General features: G+C 37.7%; 1 protein-coding gene across 1 annotated transcript in view; it reads left to right on the top strand.

Moving 5' to 3' along the window:
* LOC107591044 (staphylococcal nuclease domain-containing protein 1-like) overlaps window positions 1-22082 on the top strand; it is a 202198-nt gene extending 180116 nt beyond the window's left edge. Inside the window, exons 20-25 of the mRNA XM_016280051.1 lie at window positions 3453-3576; window positions 5538-5607; window positions 7076-7189; window positions 11027-11230; window positions 19050-19094; window positions 21189-22082. Coding sequence (XP_016135537.1) covers window positions 3453-3576; window positions 5538-5607; window positions 7076-7189; window positions 11027-11230; window positions 19050-19094; window positions 21189-21254 — 623 coding nt within the window. The 3' untranslated portion in view covers window positions 21255-22082. The remainder of the gene's footprint in view (window positions 1-3452; window positions 3577-5537; window positions 5608-7075; window positions 7190-11026; window positions 11231-19049; window positions 19095-21188) is intronic.
* Window positions 22083-27587: the final 5505 nt, after the last annotated feature.

The raw sequence follows: 27587 nt of genomic DNA, 5'->3' as shown, positions 1-27587 counted from the left end.
CTCTCACACTCTCACACTCTCACACTCTCACACTCTCACACTCTCTCACTCTCTCTCTCACTCTCTCACTCTCTCACTCTCTCACTCACACACACAGTCAGGGGAGTGTTGCAGATTTACAGTAGGCGCTAGAGAACCTGACCCCACCGTAATTAAAGCTGAATCCTTCATTATATCCTCCAGTATATCAGCCAAGGAGGATGTAATGAAGCATACAGGGAATGTAAGCAGGGCTGAACACCTGAACCCACACCATATGGACCACTGCAGGTCTTATTAGCGTACTTTTAGATCAAAACACGTTAACAGTCATTCGTTTTTAAGTTGACAAAGTCTCCCCAAGAGTTTTAAGTTTCCAATTAACATAGTACATAGTAGTCAGGAGTCTCGGGACTTGATTGGAAAATTAGATTGTTGTCATTTTCATTTCACATATCAGAGTCTGAGAAAAGATGCTGTTGTGAGGTAGACGGGAAGTTAATGTTTTTAACGTGGGCACATTGATTTGATTTCATTGTGACTTTTTAAGAAATGTTTGAAACAGTCATTTCAGATCTGCTTTAAAGAGTGTCTGTTTAACACTTTCTCAGGTGAATTAAAGGGACGGTTCACCCAGAATGAAAAATGAAAACTCTCATTATTTATACTCCCTCATGCCATTCCATTTCACTCCAAGGGAGAATTTGATTCTTGTGCTTTATTCAAACTATTCTGAAATCAAATTATGTTTTTGTGTGGCAACTAGACCAAAGGTTAACTAGTTAATTCACTAAAAATTGTCTCCTTCAGTAGTTTTCCTATCATGTTTGCCACCTTACATTAGTGCCATCATTAGTTGTCATGTTTTGTCACTTGATGAAGCGTGAAACCTGATCTCTAAAGCCATTTTTGATTTGAGAGCTACAGATATTCAGTGCAGGGCTGAACACCTGAACCCACACCATATGGACCACTGCAGGTCTTATTAGCGTACTTTTAGATCAAAACACGTTAACAGTCATTCGTTTTTAAGTTGACAAAGTCTCCCCAAGAGTTTTAAGTTTCCAATTAACATAGTACATAGTAGTCGGGAGTCTTGGGACTTGATTGGAAAATTAGATTGTTGTCATTTTCATTTCACATATCAGAGTCTGAGAAAAGATGCTGTTGTGAGGTAGACGGGAAGTTAATGTTTTTAACGTGGGCACATAAAAATAAATAAAATGATCTGCATGATATGGATAAATTAAAATAGTAGCAGTTTATATTTATGATCGGAGAAATGACAAACAACAAACGCTACTCTACACTGCTCAAAACTCACGTTTGAATCGTCAGTGACAAATTCTTTAAATATGAAAATGTACTTATAGTTTATGAGTCAGAACAGCCAACACTGTAGTCTACTCTCCCAGGATCAGGAAACAGTCCTCCATAAAATGCGCTGCACACATCTGAATATTTGGGTTGAACTGTTCTGGAACAGTGTTGTAAATACAACTTAAGCACTGATTTCTAGTCGTGTCCTCTTTTGGAAGGCCAAACAAAGTATTTTCGCTTTCGCAACTAAACACACAGCATCTTCACAGGATGGCGGTGGCAGCAACAATAAAGTTACACCTTCTTTCTTTGCGTGAACATTTGGGCGGCGTTATGCAAATCTTCCCACATCGTGACGTCCAAGCCAGTCTTAACTTTTATAAAGAATATATCTTTGGGTTTGAGACTTTAGTCTTTGCAACTTTAGGGATCTTATCTATTCACGAACAGCTTGTAACACTCCAAAGAGAAAGGAAAACTTGAAATCGCATCATATGACCCCTTTAAAATGACACGAGGTAATTAAATAATGGTTGGATGTTCATTTTGAGTGAATGATCCCTTCAGCAGAGTTTGGATTGAGGTTTGCATACTTTGACATGTATTATAGGCCAGTGCATTTGTTTTCATTAGCATCCATTGTCTATAATAGAGACTTTTTCTCTGCCCAGTCTATGCGTTCTAATTGAGTGCTTCTTGGATTAATTGGGTTAAATGTGCAGCCTCCATTAAACCTTTATAACGCGTACGGAGGACACCCCCGTCCTTATTTATTATTTAGCATGCTCTCGCAGGGCTGGAAGTGGGGCATGGATGAACGAAGCCGGGGAAACGCACTCTCGCTGCCCTGCTGCCTGGGAAGAAAATGCAAAACTTTTTAAATTAGTTTAATAAATCAAGGCTGCACGTTCAGCTGTCATCTGACATGCTACTCTACCCACAGTCACACAGCCACATTCTCCCCTCTTAACTTCTCAAAAACTGCTGCCTCCTCGAAACGCTGCTAATATCTCTACTGTGCAAGAATCAGCTGAGAGGTGTGAGTGTGTGTGCATGTGTCTTCCCATATGTGCTAATTAACCGTTTAGCAGGCTGGATGCTGGTGGGTTAGCCAATTAAATAGAGCATTTAAGCCACACCCCTTTTGGAAATCTGCCATTAAATACCCCCTGCACCCCTCACACGTACACAAACATACATTCACACGCTAACGCTGCTCTGTTTGAGTTGGCATCATGCTAATTAGCCACATGCAGGCTTAAGGCTGCTTGAATGTAGACATGTTTTAAGCTCTCTCTCTTCTCTTCATCCTCGTCTTTTCATTTAATGCATGCAAATATTCTGATGCTAGCAAACAATTATCATAAAAACCCCAATGACGTCAGTGGAGGGGGCGTAAATGAACAGCTTAAGACAGGCACATTAGTTGGCTTATTTTAACAGCTTTCCTGGGGGGATGTTTGGTGTTTGTCGCACATTACTGCTCTCACTCTTTTTTTTCTTCTTTTTTTTCCTCCGCTTTGCGCTCCTACAACATTATTCATGCCTGACTGTGGGGCTGTTTTGTCACATTTCCGTGCCCCAGCAAACCCACACCTCAGCGATTACACGGATTGCTCTTGTTGTTGGGAGAAATGAATGAACAGCTGCAAGAGTATGGCGGAAAAAAGTAAATATCTGTAGTGGACATTCTAGAAAGGCATTTCAAGCCATTTTGATGTATTAAAACCTTACTGGCCTTTGGTTGATTTGAGAGCTTGCTTGGGTCGCTTGTTCCCCGGTGAGGATTTGTGGGTCTTAATCTAATTTTATTTCCGTGTTTGCAACAGACCCCAGGCCCGGCAAAAGCTCAATGGATGTTGGTTGTCAACAAAGGCTGAACGAGGAAAATATTATGCTTTCCTCTCCAGAGCCATCAGGGCTTCATTGTTGGAGAAACGATGTTGGCAGAGGCCAGTCACTCGCAAGTTAACGCATCTCTTCCTTCTCAAATCATCCCGTTATGGTATAAATCATGTAATCATGCTGTGAGGATGGTGCTCTCCAACATTGAGCCAAATCCAGGAACGCAAGCTCTAAGTTTTCTGACTTTCCTGAGAAGCATGATGGATTGCATGGAGATGTTCACCTTTTTGCCATCTTTATCTGTGCAGGTACTAAGCTGGAGAGCCTGATGGAGAGCATGCGTGGAGAGATTGCCGCCCAGCCTCCGGTGGAAGGATCCTTTGCCCCGCGCAGAGGGGATTTCTGCATCGCAAAGTTTGCTGATGGAGAATGGTAAGAGCCAAAAAAAATCTCCTAATGGCATCTGCTATAAAAGCCGAGTTTCCTGGTTTCAGCAAAATACCTTTTCATTTATTAATTTATTTTAATATATAAATGTAATAAAATATTTGTCAGAGCTGCTGGGCAGGATGTTCTGGTCTAGTTTTGAGAGGTAATGAGGAGTCATCTTGCTGATTTGGCAAGTGTGTGCAGGTGATTAGTGTTTCAAGTAATAACACCGGTTTTGAAATTGTGGCACATGATAATTATATTTTTGTTATTGCTGATAACCAATAAATAGCCAGTATAGTTTTAAATGCTACAAATACATTTCATTATCAATGTAAAAGTATGTATGTAAGTATGAAAGATAGCATGAAAAGAGTTTGAGATTTTATGGTAACACTTTAGTAAAGGGACCAATTCTCATTATTAACCCGTTGCTTATTAGCATGCCTATTATTAACATATTGGCCGTTTACTAGTACTTATAAAGCACATATTCTGCATGACCCTAATCTACAGTCCCTAATTCTACCCAATACCTAAACTTAACAACTACCTTACTGTTAATAAGCAGCAAATTAGGAGTTTGAGGCAAAAGTCGTTATTAATGGTGAGAATTGGACATTGAAGTAAAGTGTGACTGATCCTTCTTTTTTTTTTTGGAACTTTAAGTGAGAGTTAAATGGCAGCTATTATTGTATAATGCCAAATTGCATTGAACATTAATTAAAAATTAAAGGAAAAATCTATCTAATATTGGAATATTATTATATGTTGCTAACTGATGTGTGTCTTTCATTTTAAGGAAAGATGACTTTGGAGGAAAAAGAATAAAAGCAGAAAGCCAGCATTTCTCAGCAGGCTATCTTCACAGGGAAATTGCTTTAACCTCATATTCATTGTTGAAATAGTTTTATAGTGAACCATCTGTTGGTTGTGGGTATTTTTCAGTTTACTTAAATTTTATATTGGGGTAATCTGCCCTAGATTGCAGGGTATTGGACTGCTCTAATGAGTCCTTTGTCCTTTAGGGAGTCTGGAAGCTTCTATTGTCCTCATATAGACTCTGAACAGGCTGCATCCTCAGTGGGGCGACTCGTTACTCAAGCATCTGTTGGTGTTTTTGTTGATGTCGTCTTGCTCTTTTAAAAACTCGTTTGGCTCCACCCAGCAATATCCCTAGAATTTCTCCTTTAATTGCTTACAAGTTTTTCTTTGTTCTGTTTTTTTTTGTTTGTTTTTTGGCTTGTTGTCATGTTTGTTATCTTTCTCTATATCCCAGTTGGCTCATGTTTTCCCACGATGCACCAGGACTATGACATTCGGTGGCATAAGAGCTCATTAAGTCTGTGATACTAGCAGAAAGAAATTTTTCAGAGCGGGCTTCCCTGGATCAGGCGGGGGGTTTTGGATGATTGAAGTGTTTTAGCATAAGTGGATGGTCTGGAGTGGGCAGGGGGCCTGGAGTGGGTTGGAATGTCTAAGTTTGATTATATGAAAACGAAAACTCTTCTTTGACTTTTTCCTCTTGTTTGAGGTGTCATGCAGAGCTTTGAACTGCTCTTTATGAATATGAGAGGCTTCTTACTCTTTCAGAGCGTAAGGTTATGAATACAAGATCAACTCTCTCCTGAGACCCCCCATAAAAGATCTGTCTGTACTCTACAGTTAGGGGCAGTAAACTAGTATTTTGCTCTTTACAAAAGTGAATGTTTTTATTTGGGTGAAATTGGAGGTCACTTATACTCCGGTACTGGTGCCCAGTGTGGCCCCTTTCAGTCATTTCCATGTAGAAAAAGCAGTTCGGAGCCAAAAAGAGTACCAAAGTGCCATTTGGTGGCAAAGCCAAACGTTTCCTGTTCAGGTGTTCTACGTCAATTTGTCCAGTGCTTGTGGATGAACTGCTGAAATGATTTCTCCTCTGATCAGTGAGTGGACCTGACATGTTCTTCTCTGTCTCTCCGTAGGTACAGAGCTCGCGTCGAGAGAGTTGAATCTCCAGCAAAGGTTCACGTGTTCTACATCGACTATGGAAACGTGAGTATCTGCTTGCAGGGAGGTTGATGCGTAATCTGGATGTAGCACAGCATCTCCTGAGTGGAGCGTCTCTTTAGAAAGGCGCTGACTGATGAATGTTCTGAATTGTTTAAAATACTGCATGTGCTTTCAAAAGCCAGCACTGAATCCATCAGTCAAAATGCCACACATGTGGAAAACAATTCCACTCCATAAATCCAGAATAAATAATGTCAGTATACTTAAAAGCAGCCTGAAGGTTGCAGTACCCAGCATGCTTTGCTGTTTTTGTGCCCGGGGCGGAAGGCTCCAGGCCAGCACAAGAGAAAAGATGCAGGTGGTCATGTGATTGAACATTTCTCACACAACAGACCTTTTCTCTCATCTCTGTATTCCCTGTGCCTTCCTCTTTCTTCTTTTCACAGACTCTCCTCCTCATTCTTTTATTCTCTTTGCCCACATATCTTAACCCTCGGTGCAAGAGCATTGTGCTGAATCTGATATCACTGTTTATTGCTCAATCACTCTGATTCGCTGGACAGAGTGTTTTGAGGGACAGATCTTTATTTTAATGCCCCATCAAAAGTTTTTGGCCTAAATTCTTCTTTTTGGGGGGGTCTTTGGTCTAAGTGTTGTAATTTAGATTTTATATAACAATCTGACAATGTAGAGAAAGTAGCAGATCTTAAATGTAACAAAATCTACTGTAATATACATATAATTTGACATATTTTAAACATTCTCTTTAATATTATTATTAAATGCATGTAACTGATTACATGAATATATTAAGTCAGAGTTCATCACATTATGAACACGATCCACTCCAGTTTGACAGCCAGAAATTGTCATTGTCTTCACTCTGAGAAAAATATTTGTTGTTTTGTGATTTTTAAACGTATTGTTTGATTAAATTAGCTTTGATTTAATTATTACATTTACTAATCCCATTTCTATGAAACATAAATAGAGAGAAATGCTTTGACATTCAAACACTGTCTAAATATTTCTAGGCCCACCGTGTGCTTGATGTGTGTCCTCTGAAGAATTGCTGTATAACCCCCCACGTAAAACAAGCCAGTCTTTTTGCTTTGTACTTTCATCAGTCTTCTGTCTGATTTTCCATTTTCTAGTCTCTGTCTGCCTGTATTTGTCATTCTCAAAGCTGAAACGAGCCTTTGCAGCATCTCAGTGCTAACCAGCCTCTTTAGCCTGCTGCGTTCACATGTTCTGCACTAAAGACACATGACCACAGCGCTCAACTGCGACCCAGTAGAGAGTGTGTGTGTCTCTCATATTGTGTTGCTGGCTTCGAGTGTGGCATGTGGAGGAGTTAAGCGTTATCCTTGACTTTGCTTTTATCTGCTGTGCTGTACTCACACCTCCTCCGTTTAATGAGGACCTTGTACAGGCAGTCAGTGTATGAAAGAGGTATGAAGCCTGTTTTATAACAAAACAATGTGACGATCTCTCTCTCCTGTCCTTTCAGAGAGAGATATTATCCTCCACGCGTCTTGCAGCCCTTCCTCCAGCCTTCAGCACGCGTACGCTTCCTCCACAGGCTACAGAATACACATTTGCCTTCATTCAGGTCCCACAGGATGTAAGTTCTTGCACAAACACATTCATACGCACTCCCATGTGATTCATCACACAACATGGCCTTCTAACGGGTCCTGTAGGACACATAGCGCATGCACGCACAACATAGTCACATCCAGGTTATAAAAGACAGGAATTATGAGTCACATCATGCTAGTTTAGCTGTTGGAATGGCATACTATCATATTTCTGCAAAGTATGCTAATTTTCTCCATAGAATAGCCATACATTACAAGTGTAAAGTATACAACAAGAGCACACTACATTGCATTAATTGTTTTTGTATGTAATGAGCTCATGTGATGTAACCCATGTAATATACTTGGGGCCCTATGATTTCCGTAATGTGGAAAACGCAGATAGAATCTTGGAATCCAGCCATAAAAGTGGAATTTACTGTGTAACGCAGAATGTCACGGAATTTGCCAAATTTTATATGAATAAATCAAAAGTAGGTTAATGCACAAATCACAATATGGACTAATATTTTTTTATTTTATATAAAATCAGTTATTTAGAAATGCTTTTGATTATTTAAATTTAATGAAACATTCAAATGAAATCCAGAAAATTAATGTAAAACAGAATCTGGAACTACATTTAAGAAAAATAGGAAAAAAACATATTTCATAGGGCCTTAAAAATGTAATTTTGGATAAACGGTTAACAAATTGCCATTTAAATTGTGTAAGTTTCATGATTTCAACTAATTAGACATGCTTTTTGATTAATAAAATTTAATTTAAGCATTAAAAACACTCTAGAAAAATTAAAATGGGAAAAAAGTAAAACAGAATTTGGGAAAAAATAAAACTGGACCCTATATTTCCACACTTATATTTCCCACTTTTACGGACTTTTAAATTAAATGTTCCCTCCTGGTGGAATGACCTGCCCAACTCAATCCGAGCAGCTGAGTCCTTAGCCATCTTCTAGAATCGGCTAAAAACACATCTCTTCCATCTTTATTTGACCCTCTAACTCTAGCACTCTCTATTCTAATTCTATTCTTAAAAAAAAAAAAAAACACTTGTCCCTTTTAGACTTGCACTCTATTCATTTGCTGCTTGTTTTCTTTTAACCTCCTGAGACCCTGCATCCTCATATGAGGACATTATATTTTAGTGAATTTCCCTGAGACTATACATGCCACAGTTTTAAGTCTGGATGTCCTGTACAGAGCACATTCAGGGCTTTTCAGAGATGCTAAATGTTTGGATGTTTCACCATGACCGCTCCCTCTCCTTGGTCTTCAGAAATGTCTGATATTAATTAAGTGACACTCTTATGGAAATATGATAATATTTTGTAATTATCATTTAAATCTGACACCTCAGGAAAATGTTATGGGGTTTCAAATCAAAGTATGACTTTGTTTCGAAACAGGACGTTGATTTCATACATGTCCTCATATGAGGACACTGGGACTAAAAGCATGTTTATTGCGCATTTTGGGAGACACAACAAATGAATAGGGAAAGAAATTATATTTCAATATTCCTATGAAATATTATATATTATTATGAAAATCTTGTCAATTATTACTCCCATTAGTACACTTCTTTTTTAATTACATGTTGCCCCAAAAACACATTAATATGCAAATTTGATTTAGTTTATAGATACATTATATATAATGAAAAAACCTGTTTATGGCCATTTTACACACATTTTACATGAAGTAAAATGGTATATCAAATCATTCTGTTATAACATAGTTGAGAATTATCTTTACACAAAGTTTGGTAAAAAAAAAATCCTAAAAACTAAAAATGTATTGACGATTTAAAAAAAATTCTTAAAAAAAAAAAAAAACACTTGTCCCTTTTAGACTTGCACTCTATTCATTTGCTGCTTGTTTTCTTTTAACCTCCTGAGACCCTGCATCCTCATATGAGGACATTATATTTTAGTGAATTTCCCTGAGACTATACATGCCACAGTTTTAAGTCTGGATGTCCTGTACAGAGCACATTCAGGGCTTTTCAGAGATGCTAAATGTTTGGATGTTTCACCATGACCGCTCCCTCTCCTTGGTCTTCAGAAATGTCTGATATTAATTAAGTGACACTCTTATGGAAATATGATAATATTTTGTAATTATCATTTAAATCTGACACCTCAGGAAAATGTTATGGGGTTTCAAATCAAAGTATGACTTTGTTTCGAAACAGGACGTTGATTTCATACATGTCCTCATATGAGGACACTGGGACTAAAAGCATGTTTATTGCGCATTTTGGGAGACACAACAAATGAATAGGGAAAGAAATTATATTTCAATATTCCTATGAAATATTATATATTATTATGAAAATCTTGTCAATTATTACTCCCATTAGTACACTTCTTTTTTAATTACATGTTGCCCCAAAAACACATTAATATGCAAATTTGATTTAGTTTATAGATACATTATATATAATGAAAAAACCTGTTTATGGCCATTTTACACACATTTTACATGAAGTAAAATGGTATATCAAATCATTCTGTTATAACATAGTTGAGAATTATCTTTACACAAAGTTTGGTAAAAAAAAAATCCTAAAAACTAAAAATGTATTGACGATTTAAAAAAAAAAAATCTATTGTTTTTGCCTATGCATGTTCATTCATGTCTTTTTATTTATTTTAAGAAATTGAGTCCCGATGTCCTCTACCAAGGACATAGTATAACTTATGAATGAAATATCATTAAAACTTTTTTTTTTAATGCTCTAAACAATGTAATGACATGAAAAAATACACATTTTTTCCTAAAATGTTTTGCCGGGTCTTAAGGGGTCAAAATAAATAAATAAATAAAATAACACTTGCTTTCTAATCTTTTTGTATTCTATCCATTTTCTTTTCATTTATTATAGGCCTACAATTAACAAAAGCAAAAAAGACCTCTAACAGAAGCTTTCTCTATTCTTTTTCTATTCTATCTGTTTTCTTTTTTATTTATTATATTATTTTAAAAACCCTTGCTACGTGTACTGCGTTAAGCTAACTGAGACTTGTTATAGCACTTGTATATCATTGCTCTTTTGTTGATTTTGATTGCTTCCATTGTCCTCATTTGTAAGTCGCTTTGGATAAAAGCGTCTGCTAAATGTAATGTAAATGTATATACTCAGCGTCAACAGTAAGCATTATGTTAGAATGCTGATATTCCAGTACAAGCCTTTTTGTTAGCTGAATTGTGTGAGGAAGTGCATATGAAAGTAAGTTTTCCACCTGGTCTGTGTGCGGAGCTTGATTGTGCGTGTGTAGGTGTGTGTTTGTGTGTGTAGGTGTGGCATCATGCCACCTGCCCTGTTAATACTGCTGTTTTGTGATCTTGTCCATCTTTTGAGGTAGGTGCATTGTTCTCTCTATCTCTGTCTCTTTCTCTTGTTCTGGATGGCCTCTGTATCTCGTACCCCCACCATAACTCCCCCCAAGGGGAACATGCTCTGAGGTTGCCATGGAGACTGGGTTTGCTCACAAGAGCAAAGTGTGAGTGTGTGTGTATGAGAGCGAGAAAGATCAGATCTGTATCTCTCACCTCGTGCGTCGAACATTTGTGAAACATTGTATTGGTGTAGAGGTATTTTGATCAGTTTTTTTGTTTTCAAATCTACATGTATCGTTATCGCAGCGCTTGTGTGTAAGTGTAAGTGTGATGAATGAGCAACTCCGCTGCTGGAGCTGGAGTCTGATTGGCTCAGAGCACACACTGAGAACTTTGAAGTGTCTATCAATAGTGTGTGGAATTGTAAGTGTTTGTGTTGTGGGCAGTTTGTAGAAATCAAACCTGGTTTAGGATGAATGGATATGTGACATGTTCCTTTGATGACCTCCCCCACAGGAAGACGCACGGACCGACGCCGTGGACAGTATGGTGAGGGACATTCAAAACACACAGTGTCTGCTGAACGTGGAATACAGTGGAGCTGTCTGCCCACATGTCACGCTGCAGTTTACGGACTCGAAAGATGACGTGGGTCTGGGTCTGGTGAAAGAAGGCCTTGTCATGGTGGACGTACGGAAAGAGAAGCACCTGCAGAAAATGGTAAGTGACAAACACACGCGAATCTAAATACAAGAACCTGAATAATGAGTGTGGAGCCACTGGTCAGCTAGTTTGAGCCAGAGGCGGCATTAGCTTTAACTGGGATCTGTTGTAATCTATGTGCCCTGAAATACACCTCGCTGTTTCACAGCAGGGCCTCTGACGGCAGCCATTTTGTATTATTATGAAGCACTGACCATTTGTTCTCCCCTTGTTATCAGTCTCGCTCTCACTTCCTCTCTTTCTCCTTTCCTGTTATGTAATGCTTGTGCCATTTCTTGAGCATGTTTAAAACTTGCTGCATTCATTTGTGACATTGTGTCAAGCATGTACAAATACACTGCCGCTCACACAGGACCTTAGAGGACTTAATTCAATAGTTTGAGCATTTAGATCTCTTTATTTAAAAGCTGTTTTTACTGTCAGAGATTAGTTTATTCTAGGGCTGCACAATTAGAGGAAAAAATTATATTTTCTGATCAAAGTGTTTTTTTATTTGTTGTTTTTAAAAGCTCCAAATGTGCTATGCTCGTTTCTGTGGATGCACAATGTGCCCCAAAATTGTACTTGTATTATTATTATTAAAATAAAAAAATACTATTGTAATATTTCACTGTAAAATAAATAATTGTATTCATTCAGTGCTACTGTAAAATTACAACACTAATACTATAATTATAACTTAATCACACAGTGGTGTTCATTTCATGAATGAAAACTATGATGAAAAATGTTTGTTGACAAGCTTTTTTTCCCATGACTAAAACAAGACGATGACGAGATGACAATAAGGTAAACTCTTTCAACATGCAATAACGTTGCGATAAAAGATAAGACTAAAATGTATTTTAAAAATAAAAACTATACAAAAATCTTGTTTTATTTTCGACTAAAAAATTAGATGAAATCTTATTGCTGTACATGCCTCTACTATGCAAGCTTTTGTGTGTGGTTGAGTTCAAATCCCTGTTAAAAGGATACATTTTCTGCCCGGTGTTTTGCTTAATTTTGGCAATCTGGCAACCATGTGTACGCACTCACTCTTCATTACAGAAGTGCTGACAATGATCTGAAAACACCAACAAACAAGCTAAAGTTTAACGATCTCCTTGTGAGATGTTCGGTTTAAATAAAAGTGTCATTCAGACAGTCTGTGTTCTTTCATGAGATCTTGACTTTTTTTTTTTTACAGACAGAGTGCATATCTAAGTCTTTGATATTAATTTATACATTAAATAACCTATAATAAATCAGTGCACTAGATTAGGTCAAATAAACCATGTGTATGAGTTCACATTCAGATGGTTTGTGCTTATTGGTTGAAAGTGCAATACCTGATATGTAAAAATTAATTTCTCAAATGACAACAATCATTTCGATTATAATTTTGAGCTATAGAGAGAGAGAGAGAGACATTTAGTCGACTAAAACTTGACTAAACAAAAATAGGACAAGGTTGACTATGATAACTAAAAAGTAGATTTGACACAGGACTGAGACTAAATCACTAAATCACACAGCCCTAGTTTACACATTTAAACAAGCTCTGGAAACTTTAATTTAGTAGCTGTTTATCATGCTTGGAGGTAAGACTCTTAATTGCTTACAAACTCTTCTCCCTCAGTTTGATTTGAGACACTTGAACCCATTCTTTGATCAGCTATTTATCCTGTGACCTTCTGCCGCCCTGACGTAATTTGTTTTTACTCCTGAATCAAACCACACAGGTTTGTTCTTGGCAGTCTGCTTGTGATGAACTTGAAGCGGTTTGTAGACTCCGAGCATATGGAGGGTGTTTGTGACAGCCACGTCGGGTCCACCGTTTCCCTGTTCCCATAGGAACACTGCTGTTCTGGTTCACTCGTCCCCGCCTCTCACTCCCTCGCGCTTTCTTTCTTCATTTTCTATTGTGCTAACAGGTTGTTTGAGGTGCATGTATAGAGCTGAGCTGTCTGACTTCGGTGGCACTCACTTCTGCTCCTGTTTCACACTCCCATAGATATGTGAATCACTTGTGCTCTGGCATACTGTACCTCAGATACTGTACACATGCTTTAGTTCCGCATTACAGCTCAATGTACATCCAAAGAAAGCTCCAGTAGTTTTGAGACATGTAAACATGGCTATAAATGATTGTCATCTGAAAGTGTTTGAGCATCCTGATCAGCTCAATACCACAACATTGGTGTTGTGAGTTTATGGGCAGGACTATCTGTTTGACCGACCAGTGGCAGATAGTATTCAGGAAACTGATCATTTTTGCCATTTCATTCAGTGATGCTAGTTGCACAGAAATGAGTGAACTGAACATGGAAATATTCCATCATCTGAACATTGTAATATATTTTCCAAAACCAAAGTCTGTGCCACTTTTCCTGCCATTAATGCAGACTTGTACATTTATGAATGTGTAATAACTATCTTATTACACTATTACATTCCATCATCAGTAAATGCACATGAAAGGCACATCCTGTATGCCAGATCGAGTCCACAGTCTGGCTAGCATTGGCACTTTAGTATAGTGTGGTGGCGCCATGCCACTTGTCTTCTGCTTTCACCCTTGGCTTTTTCATAAAGATTCTCTCATCTCACTCTCTCCTTCATTCATTATCTCTCCCACTCACGCTCTCGTTCTCTGTCCTCTCTCTCTCCTTCCCCATCTTTTCTTGCTGCTGGTTTGGCCTCCAGTACAGTACACCGTGTGCAGGAGGATGTAGTTTGGAAATTTGCATGTATTTACATGTCGGTGAAAGCGGTGTGATAAATCATAATCTGCAGAATTAAAGACAAAGCAGTGGATCAAACCGTAGTAAATTAGCTGTGATTTAAAACACTGTTAATACGCAGTGATTATTTACTCTGCCTTCATAATACACGCTGCCATCCAACCCGTGACCCCACACCCCTTTGTCTGTCTTGTGATATTTTATTCCTTTTAAACACACAATGCTCTGTGATCTTTTTTTCCCAACGTCCTCTCTGCTGCTGAAGGGTATCTGCCATGCTTGACACCTGACTTCCTGCTATCAGCAAATCTTTACTCTGCTGAAGTCTCCAGACCAGAGTCCATACGTCAGTCCGTCCGTCACATTAACTGTGGTCTAGTGAGAAATGAGTCCTTGAATATCCATACAAGGAGAACGAAAAAGGCAAAGGAAATCTTTAGAGTGAAAGCAGGAGTCAGATATGGGAACGTCTGTCTGACAGGGAGAGAGTGAAAGATAAGGCCCACCAGTTCTCTTTCTTTCCACCTGCGTGCGGATAACGCAGGCCTTTCGATAAGTGTGCATGAGCTTCATCAGTTCTCGGGATCGATAGTTGAAATCGATGTCATTTCCCTCCCTGTGTTTGTCAAACACTGCTCTTTCTTATTTCTGTGTTAGTCTGTCTCTCTTTCTCTGATTTTCTTCCTCATCCTGGCATGCTGGATGAGATGTCTGTGTGTTATCGGACGGGATGCGATTGAAAGGGGCGAATTCACGTCAAGCTGTTCTGAGGTCAGTTTAGTAGTGCTGCTTCTGCATTTAAAGCTTGGTGGGCTTTTAGTGGGCTTCTCATGCAAAGGCTTTTCCAACAAAGTCTGCAACAATGCACTACAACAAGATCAGTCAAATTAACCTAATCCAAGATGACAGAGGAGTCAAGGGAAGTAATTATACATCATTTTTATTTAATGCAAAAAAGGGTATCTAGGTAACTGTCTATTTAGGCAGCAGGCAACAAGCCAGCTCGCAGGGTTTGGTACAGAGGTTCCTTGTATTTATGCTACATCAGCGCTAAGCTTATGCTTACTGTAGCGTACCATCAGTGACTCTGGTGCCTTTTCACGTTCATTAGTTTTACAAGCTAATTACAAGCTCACATACCAATTAGCGTTACAGTCATAGAGTGCAGTCAGTCTTATTGGAGATTTGTTCTGGGAGATTCTCCTTAAGCATCCAGTATTGACTTAGATTGTTGATTTAAAAGGGCTTAACTCTGGACTTATCATTTCAGAAAGAGTTTGTAGGTCTTGTTGCTGTATAATGACCTTCCCTTGGAGACATTAAGGCATGAAAGGTAGTCTGATCTCAGCCAGAGATGTTCTACAAACCTGTGGTGCTATTGATGGCTTGATGAAACCATAGCACTGTTAATATCTCTTTCTCACTGTCATATTCTGGTGATATTGAGTTGTACAATCCAGATGGTAAAGCCCAAGGGAGGTGTAGTATTTTTTATTACGATTGTTATGTGATGAAATTGTCCTATGAGAATTGTAGCTTTTTAGCATTTAATGGAAAGTCGTCTAGGGTTTGTACTCTCATGTTTCATTCCTTAAACATGTCTTTAATTTGCTGAATTAATTGCTATGAAGGAACCCACGTATAATTAGTTAGTTGAGTCCAGTTGGACATATTGCTTAGGGGGCTTTTAGTAAGATGCTTTTCAAGTTATTTTTAACTTGACACATCATTAAATGACAAAATTAAACTGCCAAAGTCTCAGATTGTTATTTCATCTCAGCTAAAGTACAATCAGGCGTTTACAGGGCACCCCATGTCCAGTCATATCCCATCATGCCTCGCTCCTGACAACTGCATTACCCATTAACCAGTAGAAGTTAGCTAAGCTTAGAATGGGGAATTTTCTGCTCCTTTAGTATCAAACACACACTCATCCACACAAACGGGCCGGGACACATGCTGAATGACACGCATCGCTGCCTAAAAACCCCATTTCATTCTTGTGCCCTGTGGATTGAACACAGGCTTGATCTGGGACAGAGAAGCCATTTCAGCTCCAGCGTCTTTCTGTTGTTTAATCTCTGTACTGAGATGATCAAAGTCCAAACTGTTCTCTTCGAATGCTGTGCGGCTGTGTCTATGATCGCTTTGATTTTCAGGCTGCCTGCATTACTGGGTATTATAGAGTGTTTCTAAGAACACCGCAAATCTGATCACTGTCCCATCATTTCATGCCGAGAGACGGTAAAAGACTCAGTTGCAGTCTGCAGATTGGTAAAACACAGCCACCTGAACCCACAAGAGTGAGGGCTATGAATAGAGGACACAGAAATGGCACTTGGAAAGGAGAAGTGTGTGTGCTTTCAGACTCTGTTGTGATGGTGATACTCTATAAGTTGACAACACATTGTCATTGAGTGATAAAGAAACATTCATGAATGAGATAATTAAGCACAGATCTGCCTCTCAGATAGCATGCAATTTTGAATTCAGTTATTTTTTTGCAGATTATTGCACTTCAGTGGTCAAATATATAAAAATGTCAGTTTGCCTGTATTGGCAAGTATTAATGTAAGCGCAGTCTGTTGTGTCTTAAGTGAATGTAAACAATTGGGAAAGAAATCTGATGTCTGAAATCTGTGTATTGGTATATTGAATCCGTAAATTTGGTCTTAAAGGAGACATATTATGCCCCTTTTTACAATGTAATATAAGTCTCTGGTGTCCCCAGAATGTGTCTGTGAAGTTTAAGCACAAAATACTCCACAGATCATTTATTATAACATTTTGAAAATGCCTATTTTGAGTGGAAGCAGAAATGCGCTTTTTTTCAGGCCTGTTTCTTTAAATGCAAATGAGCTGCTGCTCCCCGCCCCCTTTTCCAGAATAGAGCTGCGCCATTACAGCTTGGACCTGCTAAAAACATCTGTTATGGTTCTGATTATCATGTTTATCGTGCTGAAATCATGCGTTTTAAACCATATGCGTTTAAACTTCTGATATAAGGTTTTCTGAGTGCGCACATCTGAAGCACACGGACAGAAAGAGGCTGTCACAGCATGCGAGTACTAATCTAAGTTCTCATTCACACAAGTTTACGTTAAAAACACACACGAGTTACAAAAACAGTCGGTTATGTCTGTGAAGGTAAACTGCTGGGAAATAAATCACATATTTATTTTAGATCTGTGTGGCAGCAGCAATATGCAGTAAATCAATAAATCCACTGCTCTGCTGTCTCCTCTGAGGCTGGAACTCTAAACAGTGTTCTGTGCTCGTCTGTGCAGCCAAAGGCAGAACAGTTAGCATGTTTTGCTCAAACTTTCGCCATGGCATTAGAGCTGGTACACCGTTGTTGCTTGCGAAATCAAAATGACGGCACAGTGGGTGGAAACTTACAGATTAAGGGGCGGTAATATTATAATGAGATCCCTTTGCCACGTCACCAAGGCAGCGAAATCAGATGCGCTCGTTTTCTCAAACGCTTTCAGAAAAAGGCTTACCAAAACCAAGTTACTGGGTTAATCTTTTTCACGTTTCCTTGATTGGTAGATTCACTGGGGACCTGATTATAGCATTTAAAACCTGGAAAAGTCAGATTTTCATGATTCAGCTGCTGTCTGTCATGTTAATCAAACAAAAGAAAATAAGGAAATCTTTCCTCTTGACTGACTACATTTTATAGCTTTAATAAGTATAAAAAAATTACGTAATATTGTTACGAAATACAATTACTCATTGTGAAAATATTTTATACGTATCGTACACCTATTACATGAAGAGAATATGCATGGTGATACAAGTTTGACAATGTGTCACAATGCATCAAGATAATACTACTGTTTGTAAGTTAAAAAAAGGATGATATCTTGATTAAGGATACACAATAACTACAGTATATCAGTTATTGGACTATTGGGTCAATATTATAATATCCATTGTTTATACTGTACAGTACTTTATACTGTACATTATAATGTTGTGATGCCTTAATTCACTTGAGGCATTTAAAAAGATTTTATTTTTAAATAATTTCAGCAAAACATTGTATTATTTGCTTATGCTTTTATCCAAAGTGACTTAACACTGCCTTCAAAGTATGCTCCATGCTCTAATGGAAACTGTAAATTTTTCATATCAACCATTTATCAGTAATAATTATCAGCTTAGCAGTATTATTAATATCTGTGCATCCCTAATCTTGAAATGTCGATGAACTGTCACACATGATGCTATCAGCAGAGTTTATGAAACTGATGATGATGATGGTGTGTGTGTGAGAGAGAGAGAGAGAGAGAGAGAGAGGCGCTGTGTTGCATGTTGTGGTGCGTCAGACGCTTGATGGATGGAGACTGCGTGAGGTGCACTTTTCTCTGCTGTCTGCAGCTGCAGAGTCCAGATGTGCCTCTGCGTCTTTTCATGCATGTCCTAAAGCACTGAAGAATCACCTGATCTTCAGCCAGCCAATTAACCCCCACATGCAAACACGCTGCTAAAAGAGCACACCCTACGCTTTTTAACATCTGCCATCTTTGTGCATTAAATCCTCAGCTGTGATCTCATCCGTACCTGGTACTTCAGAAAACACAGACCTTTCCAGCTTTCTAACGATATTGCCGATACTGCTCTGAACTGGAAACAAAGACGATCTCGCTCTCTGACTCATCTATGCCTCAGTCAGTGAGTCTCAATGCTTGCTGTGGCAGAAGCGGTCAATATGTTTAGTGTTATTTAGGCCTGTGTCTGTGGTGGACACACAGGCCGTCTAGTGGCTGGTAACCACCCACACTTTCACTTGTTATTGAATGCATACTCTGCATGCACATGGCTCCAGTTGCCACCCTGATGATCAGGAGCGTCACAACAAGATGAAGGTCTGTTAAAACATAATCTAAACAAGGTGCACTTACTGTGATTGACTTGTGGATTCTGCACAGCATCAATCTGGTAAAAGCAATCTCTGTGCTCCATAATGTCCTGTGTGTGTCATTTATTTTGTTGAAGATGCTGAAGGATGTTGTTTGGGTATGTTAAAGTTAAACACAACACTAGGCCTTTCTCTGTCTAAATGTACTTTTTGCTTGTCATAGGTGACTGAATATCTGAATGGCCAGGAATCTGCCAAGAGTGCCAGGGTAAGAGCTGTAATTTTAAACTCTCATCCTCTTTAAATCTTTCTGCTTTATCACACAGCTGTAAATTCTGACTGGTCAACCACAGTGTTTTGCAGCAATTCATTTATTTATATTTATATAGGTAACACTTTAAAATAAGGTTCCATTAGGTAACAAACAGGCGGACGCTGCTGCTAAAGAAGCACTATTCACAGATATCGAAATGTGTTCCATGCACCCTCAGATTTTTAAACTCACCACAGCATCTTGCGTCATCAACAAATGGCCAAATGAATGGGATCAGTGTATGAAGTTAACCCTACTGTGGGTAAAAGTTGCATCTTTATTTTCATTAATCACTAGGATCAGATTGTATATACATTATGCTAAATAGGACATTAAAGAAAGACACACAAGTTCTTAATATCAAATGAAGATTCACCGATATGCTCTTCATGCCAGTGAGTCCAGTTTCTTTTAAACATTTTATTAAATTGTGCTGGTTAAAAGTCTTTTAGGAAATAATATTACTCCGCAAACACTTTTGAAGAAATTTTTTGAGTTATCTAAAGTGAATTTTAAAAACCTGATACAGGTTTTAAATTGCTCTTTTATTTTATTTCAAATTGTAAATTAATATAGAAAACTGGCATGACATTAAAACATCAACCAACCAATCATCCCATTAGTTAAATGCAATAAGTTTAACTTACAATGAGGAATACATTTGTTACTGTATTTTTATTAATGTTCATTAAATACAAATGTATACATTGTTAGTTCATGTTAACTAATGTTAACAAATTGAACCTCATGTAACCAAGTGTTACCTATTATTACATACATAGGTATATACAATATAATTTATATAATTTTAGCGCTAGACTGTATATTTGAGGCATCCTCAGTTCATGTTAGTGTCTTTATTATTATTCTTGTATTTCTCCTTCCCTGCTGCTTGTCTATATTGCTTAATGCCCTTGTTGGCACAGAAAACCGAAGAGTTTTGTTTTCAGAACCGGCTTTGGCTTTGTTACCTGTAACATTGACTTTTATGCAGCGCGGTGCACATTGAACAGTCTTTTGGCTAAAACATTGCTCCATATGACAAGCCAATAGCTGTTTAACAAGACTCAAGCAGAAGAGAGAACCATGCCAACCCAAGAGCTTGATGATGATGTCCCTGCTAACGACGGCGCTAATTATCATAGACATTAATTAGCTGTGATTCTCTCAGAGTTAACAGCCACATGCACACCGATGACAGAAATTGAGAAAACATAAAAGCTTCTGTATGACATACAAAATGATTTCCCATCTTCCCGAAGAATCTCTGAAGCCGAAACGATTCTCTTTTGCACAAATGAACCGTTTCGCTGCTTTGTGGCAAAACCGATGTAAAATAGAAGGGCTGCGATGGAATTTGTTGGAGGTAAAGTCTTCATGCGTGACTGGATGTGAAAGGACTAGAGTTAAAGAGCACGGTAAACGACCGTTCGCCTCATTATTACTGAGGTGTGATGATGTTACAGACCAGCTCGTGTTTTAATGATCCTGTCTACACGCTGGCCGTCTGCGCCTCAGTCTCACAGACACATGGGCAAAAACGCTTATCAGAATTTAATGATAGTGAATCAGTGCTGTCAGGTGACTTAAAGACTCAATTTGATACTTATTAATGTTTCATTGAAGTTATTTAGAATTGGGGGGGGGGCAAATGTTTGTTTTCTCTTTCAACCATCTTTGCAATGTTATTTTAACCCACGTGTCCATTTGAAGAAGAAGCCCATTTAAAACATCAAAGATCTGCTGCTTTAGAGGATTTGTCTTCATTATAATCTATGATGCTTTCAATGCAGGGTCAATAAATCTCATATGCATGGTTACAGTGCTTAAAATTTATATAAAGTGTTAACTTGATACTATATTGGCAGCTTAGCTTCAGCAAAGCCACAATGAAAGTGTCCAAACTGCATTTGAAATCTGAATTAATTTTAGTAATAGAGCTTTTTTTGACATTCTCACCAGTTGCATGGCTGACATTCCTGCAGTGTACAGTTAGAGCTATATTTTAACTATCTGTCTTTAATTGATTATTTTCCTTTTAATTTGCAGCTTAACATTTGGCGTTATGGAGATTTCCGTGATGATGACGCGGATGAGTTCGGCTATCGCCGCTAAGTCGTTGTTCCAAAGACCTTGAGGAAGACAAGATGCATTCGCAGAGAACACACACAAAAATTAAAATCATGACAAAAAAAACAACAAAACATCAGTATGATCTTATTTTTTCTAACGTTGAACATTTTTCTCTCTCTGTTGTTTTTTTTATACTCTGTGCATATCCTCTCTTCTGCCCAAGGACTTTGTTTCTTGTCATTTTCTTTTTCTTTTTTAAGCGAGTAGGCTACAGATAACTCTACCTGTTGCTGCTTCAAATAGGACCAATGTACTTACCTTAATCTTAAATTTTGACATGTTAGCCAATCATCTTTTTCATGTAAATTTTTAGCCAATCACCAGCTGTCAAACCCCATCCTAGCAAACCTGATCTGCCCAATCAGATTTCTATATTTTGGGGCAAGACTTTTAAAGAAATGAGGGGGATGCACAGAGCAACCGTGAACTCAACAGCTTGCTGAGAAAACGCCTCCTTAATCATGAGATTCTATATTTCAGTATATATATGGATATTTTGAAGTTAGATCAGAACTAACCAAGTGAACTTACTGAGCGTATTTTTATCTCTCTCTGATGTGATCTGAGTGTTCAGTGACATTTCTGGGCATTTGTGTAAGGACGTGTGTTTTCTCTTTTTCTGTGGCAAAAGAACCGCTGCCAGCACCTTTACAAGCATCTCTCGGCTTCATCTGTGAGGTTTACTCAACGGTCATCGTTTCTTCTTTTCCTGCTCTTGCCCGCCATACAGAAACAGTGTTTGAATTTCTTTCCTTCTGAGGTAGACCCTGTCATTGTATTTAAATCTGAGAAATAAAAATGAGCAAAGTGCCATGTTGTCTGACTGGTTTTGAGGGTTGGGGTGGTGCCGAGTTCCTTTTTTTGAACATTTACAACACAGTTTGTGTCACATGAAGAATGTTATATAAAACACTATAGTTTCTACACTACGTTACAAAGGCAAAACACAGTAACTACACTAATGCATCTATGGAGATTTCTGGTGTTTTCATTGATTTGGTATTGTAGGATATCCCATATTAATGGTGGAGTTCCCTTTAAAATCTTAAATGATTCCCTTTGAGCTAAATTGACCTGTTTCCCTTACAGTATTAACAGTTATGGTTAAAACTGACAAAATACAATTTTAAGTTAAAGGGAGAGTTCATTCAAAAATTTAAAATGTCTTGATTTACTCACCCTCAAATTGTACCAAACTTGTATAAATGTATGGTTACACTTTATTTTAAGGTGTCCTTGTTACAGTGTAATTCTACATTTAAGTACTGAGTAATATTAATCAACTACATGTACTTACTCTATGGTTAGGGTTACTATTATGCATTTTAGTAGGGTTACTAATTATGCATAATTTAGTGTTATTGTAATAGTAAGTACATATAGCATGTGTAACAAGGACACCTTAAAATAAAGTGTTATCAAATTTATTTCTTCTGCTGTAAACAAATATATATATATTTTGAAAAATGGGCATAACCAAATCATTTCTGATCTCCACTAACTTCCATAATATGGGGGGGTGGGGTACTATAGAAATCAGTGAGGACCAAAAACTGAAAAAATATGTTTTGTTTTCAACAGAAGTAAGAAACTCATACAGGTTTGAAACAACTTGAGGGTAAGTAAATGGCAGAATTTAAATTTTTGGGTGAACTATCCCTTTAAAACAGTCACTGTATACAGTACACTACTATGGAGATAGAATTGTTGCTTAATTCCAAATAAATAGATTATGATCCACAAATAAATAGAATGAGATCCACACAGTCTAATGGTCTAACGAAATCCAGTTTTAAACATCTTTTACTGTACCCATTGTATGGCCCTTATATGACCTATTTGAGCCAATGCAGATGAATGAAGTTTTCTCAGGACGAGACCGCCCTGATTGTAAAGCAAAACGTGATTGGCTATAGCGAGATCGTGCTACGATTGGTCAGCGAAATGTGGCTGTTATCTGATTGGCTTGAGTAGACGGTGGGTGGAGTCCACGTATTTGTGGATTGTCAGCACGTCTTGATGCAAGAAATGTTTCACAATTCGCAAATGCACAGGACGCGATTCACAAATAAATGCCAGGCAAAGTTGTGCTTGTGACATAAATATATATTTGTGAATGTTTTTTATTTCCAAATCTCATTTTATTTATTTGTGAATTTAATTCGTGTTTGTGAAACTTTAAGATTTATTTGTGGATCTCATTCTATTTATTTGTGGATCATAATCTATTTATTTGGAATTAAGCAACAATTCTATCTCCATACACTACCATTCAAATTTTGGGCTTGGTAAGATGTTTGCTAAAAAGTATTTATATTTATTTGATCAAAATACAGTAAAAACAGTTATTTTTGAAATTATACTGGAATATAAAAATTATATATTAATATATTTTAGAATTTAATTTATTCCTGCAATGACAAAACTGAGTTTTCAGTGTCACATGTAAATGCAGTAACCACACGATTCAAATTAAATTTGAGCATTTACAAAATACGAAGTGTATGAAGGCTAAGAAGACCCATGAATGTATTTTTAATGAGTCCCGAGCATGTTTCTCCCTCAGTGGTTTTTTTAAAGACAAAATGATACTCTAAATGCAGTCCTCATGTTTTAACCACATTTGGTTTCAGAATAGTGGCAGATCCACCCAGCGTGATGGAGGTGAGCACTGGGTCTCCTGCTAAAACTGCACTTGAGGAATCGCCTTCGTTTGGGGCTTTAGCTGAATGGCCATCATCTCTACTAAAAACATCATCGCGTCTGTTCTCCACTGCCCTAATGAACCATAAACCCCCCCGGTTTTGCCCAGTGCAACTCAGGGTATTTATTAGCTCTGTGAGAAAGGGCTTTTTGATTAGATTATGGTATAATGTACTTCTCTAATGTTAGTTTATGACTTTTAGAACAGAGTTCTGCCCAGATTTCTCTCTCATTGCTGCGCCGATGTGCTGTTTCAGCTTTATTACAGCCCTTTAAGTCAAAACACTGGAAATCACTCATTTTCAGGTTAATGAGATCTAACTTCACATTCATGTAATATGTTTTGGCCTTTAACAGAAGGACTTCATGTCCTTGTCAAATGAAGAAAGAGCTCATCTCCATTTCATGTCTTTTTTTCCTCAAGTGAATCTAGCAGTGTTCAGCTTGATTGGCTCAATTCTTTGACCTTTCTAAACCTTTTATGTTAAATAATTTAAGGACTCAAACCCATATATATATTCACTCAAATTGAGAAATATGAAACTTGAGATTAACATTATGTAGGTCAGAGCCATGGTGCAGCAGAAAGTGCCGTGGTGAACACACAGATGATTCAGATTCACATTTAAATCCACCTTATGTCCCTGTCTCCTTTTTCTTGCCCCCTCTCCATTATATCATGCTTATAAGATGCTTTGTGTGATATTAATCCTGAACTTTAAGAATTTCATTAAAAAAAATATTTATTTTTTTTAGTTTTGCCACCATGATTTGTTGTGGGTATATTGAGAAATAAAGTGTAATTTAGGATGATTTAGGAGAGCTGTGAATGATATTAACATTTGTCGCTTCGTTGTCCCAATTTGTTTTATTTCTACTTTCATCATCTTTTATTTTCTCTCTCTCTCTCTCCAGGCAGGTGTTAAATGTTATATTTGTGGTGTTTTAAATAGTAAGTTTTACCTCAAGATGTCCAGAAAGTTTCAGTATTCTTATTTGTCCTATTTCTCATCCTCACCCTCACATCTGTCAGTCCTCAAGGGGAAACACCCTGCTGCTGTTTTAACCTGTCTTTCATCATGGGATATGAACTACATGAGTGTCTCAGTCTGCCAGTATGCATGGAATATATTCAGGACCTGGACGACTTGCCATAATTGACGGAACCATGAATTCTGCACTCTATCAGAAAATCCTGAAGGAGAATGTCCGGCCATCAGTTTGTGACCTCAAGCTCAAGCGCACTTGGGTTATGTAGCAGGACAATGATCCCAAACACACCAGCAAGTCCACCTCTGAATGGCTCAAGAAAAACAAAATTAAGGTTTTGGAGTGGCCAAATCAAAGTCCGGACTTAAATCCGATTGAGATGCTTAAACAGTCCATTCATGCTCGAAAACCCTCCAATGTGGCTGAATTAAAACAATTCTGCAAAGTGTGGGCCAAAAAAAACAGCATCTCTATGGCAAATGTATAACTGTTTATTCACAAGTTAGCATTTAAAAGGACAGTTCACACAAAAATGTGATTTAATGACTTAAATTTCAGTCTGTTTCTTACAGGAAGCTGTTGTGGAGTTGGGATATAGCACATATATCCTATGGTCTACTTTATGATGCTTTTATTAAGCTTGAAATCTTCAGTTCTCATTGAAAAGAGACCAGCACAGTATTTCAACATCCTGCTTTTGTACTCTACAGAAAAAAATTAAATTCATACAGCCTTGGAACAACATGAGGGTGCGTGAAAGATGACCATTTTCATTTGAGTTAACTATCCCCTGAAGCGAACATTGGATCAATTTCTAGACTTTCAACAAAGCTTGTCTTTCAAACTGTGCACTTATACAATACGACAAACACGCTTCTGCTGACAATAGAGACAATCAACAGAGAATGATTTTGAATTTCTGTGCAGACTGCATTGAAATAGTCACTGTGTTTGTTCAGTGCTCTTAAACTTCAAGGGGAAAAGGAATGAAATGCAATGGATATGTGTTTTTCACACTTAAGCTTAAGGATCAGAGGTCAGAATTTGATTTTTTTTTTTCCCCCAGCAAATTTTATTCTGGCAGATCAGTTCAGTTGCTCAGCTGCATTTCTTGTTTGACATCAGTCAAAAGAGCAGAAAAACAGCAGAAATTCAAGAAATGGATGTGCAACCATGAACTTGAGGTGCTGTGAGAATCTTAATGTATTTTTTCCACATAGTAATGTCTATGAAGTGTTACAGATTTGTTTTTTTATTGCTTACGGTTAGAAACTAATGCTAACAATATTCAGGGTTTCTGCATGTCTTAAGTCTTAATTAGCATTTTTCAAAAATCAAGGCCTTAAAATTCATAAAGTCATGGCATTAAATGTTGCATGCTTCTTCTGTATAAATATAGAACATCCTTAAATCAAGATACATTTACTTGAGATGCAAATTGAAGATATGAAGTCTTGTTTTCTGAAAAATTACACAAAATCAGTTTATGCAAGAACAAATATTTAAACTAGAACAAATATCTGTCAATGGAATATTAAAACTTGAAATCCCTTTGATTTTTTTCCCCCAAAGTAATCTTTGAAGCATTGCTAATACAAAACATATACATTTAGAGATTAGTATTGTGCTCCGTCCAACTTATTCCTTAAGTTTTCTTTATTTGGTCTTAAGGTCTTTAAAGGTTTTAAATTTACTATCATGAAACCCTGTATATTATACAACAGTTCTGATTAATTTCAACCAGTATTGAGAAACCAGAATGTAACAGTAATATCACATTCACTGAACATGTTAAATTCTTTCATTATATTTTAAATTTAATTATTTCAATATATTTAATAACTGAAGGTAAAGTTTCAACTTTGATAATGAAAGGGTTAAATAAAAGGGTTTTTCTTAACCCTTTAATGTTACATTAGTATCAACAGCTACACTATATTTTCTTGGATTTGACTCTCATTAACCCTTAAACACAGTTGCTTCCTCCTGCCGCTGCTGAGACTCAATAGCTGCAAACTCTGATCCCAGACTCAATCTCTCGGGGCAGTGTTAGTTGCTCTTATGAGCCAGCTTCCATGTCTTCTGCACGTGTCTTAGTGACCTCCAGATGCTCAGAAGAGGTCTGTGTGAGAGCCAAGAGCGAGAGGGGGAAATGGTGTGGTCTTGTTGGGAAGAGGGCATGCACCTCTAATGGAGGCAGTATAAGAGGATTTCTGCCTCCGACAGCCATGTGCCACACACTGCGAGGCAGATTGAGCAGCGAGAGGAGTCCAGAATAACTGTTTCTCCTCACTCATCATTCTGTTAGATCACCATGGCAGCCAGAGGATGAAAAAAATATCCTGGATAAACTTCGGAAATGATCAAGGACATATATTCACATCATATGTGAATATAATTACTGTGGTCTACTTGTGAACATTAATGTCGGCTGAATCATGTTGGATTCTCATTAGCAGAGTTCTACAGAGATAAATGACAAAGAGTGTAATTATCTATAGAGTGTCAGTGAGAGTCACTCTCATTCTCCTCTTGATGAAAGCTATATGCCTGCTAACCTGAAAACACAGGATCTGTTTAAAACTAGATAACCATTTTAGTTGAATTTCTAACACAAAAGCT

The sequence above is a fragment of the Sinocyclocheilus grahami genome, unplaced genomic scaffold (genome assembly GCF_001515645.1).
Source record: "Sinocyclocheilus grahami isolate Dianchi unplaced genomic scaffold, SAMN03320097.WGS_v1.1 scaffold8.1, whole genome shotgun sequence".
Taxonomy (NCBI): domain Eukaryota; kingdom Metazoa; phylum Chordata; class Actinopteri; order Cypriniformes; family Cyprinidae; genus Sinocyclocheilus; species Sinocyclocheilus grahami.
The sequence above is the reverse complement of the archived record's forward strand: the minus strand, read 5'-3'. Positions and strand labels throughout refer to the sequence as shown.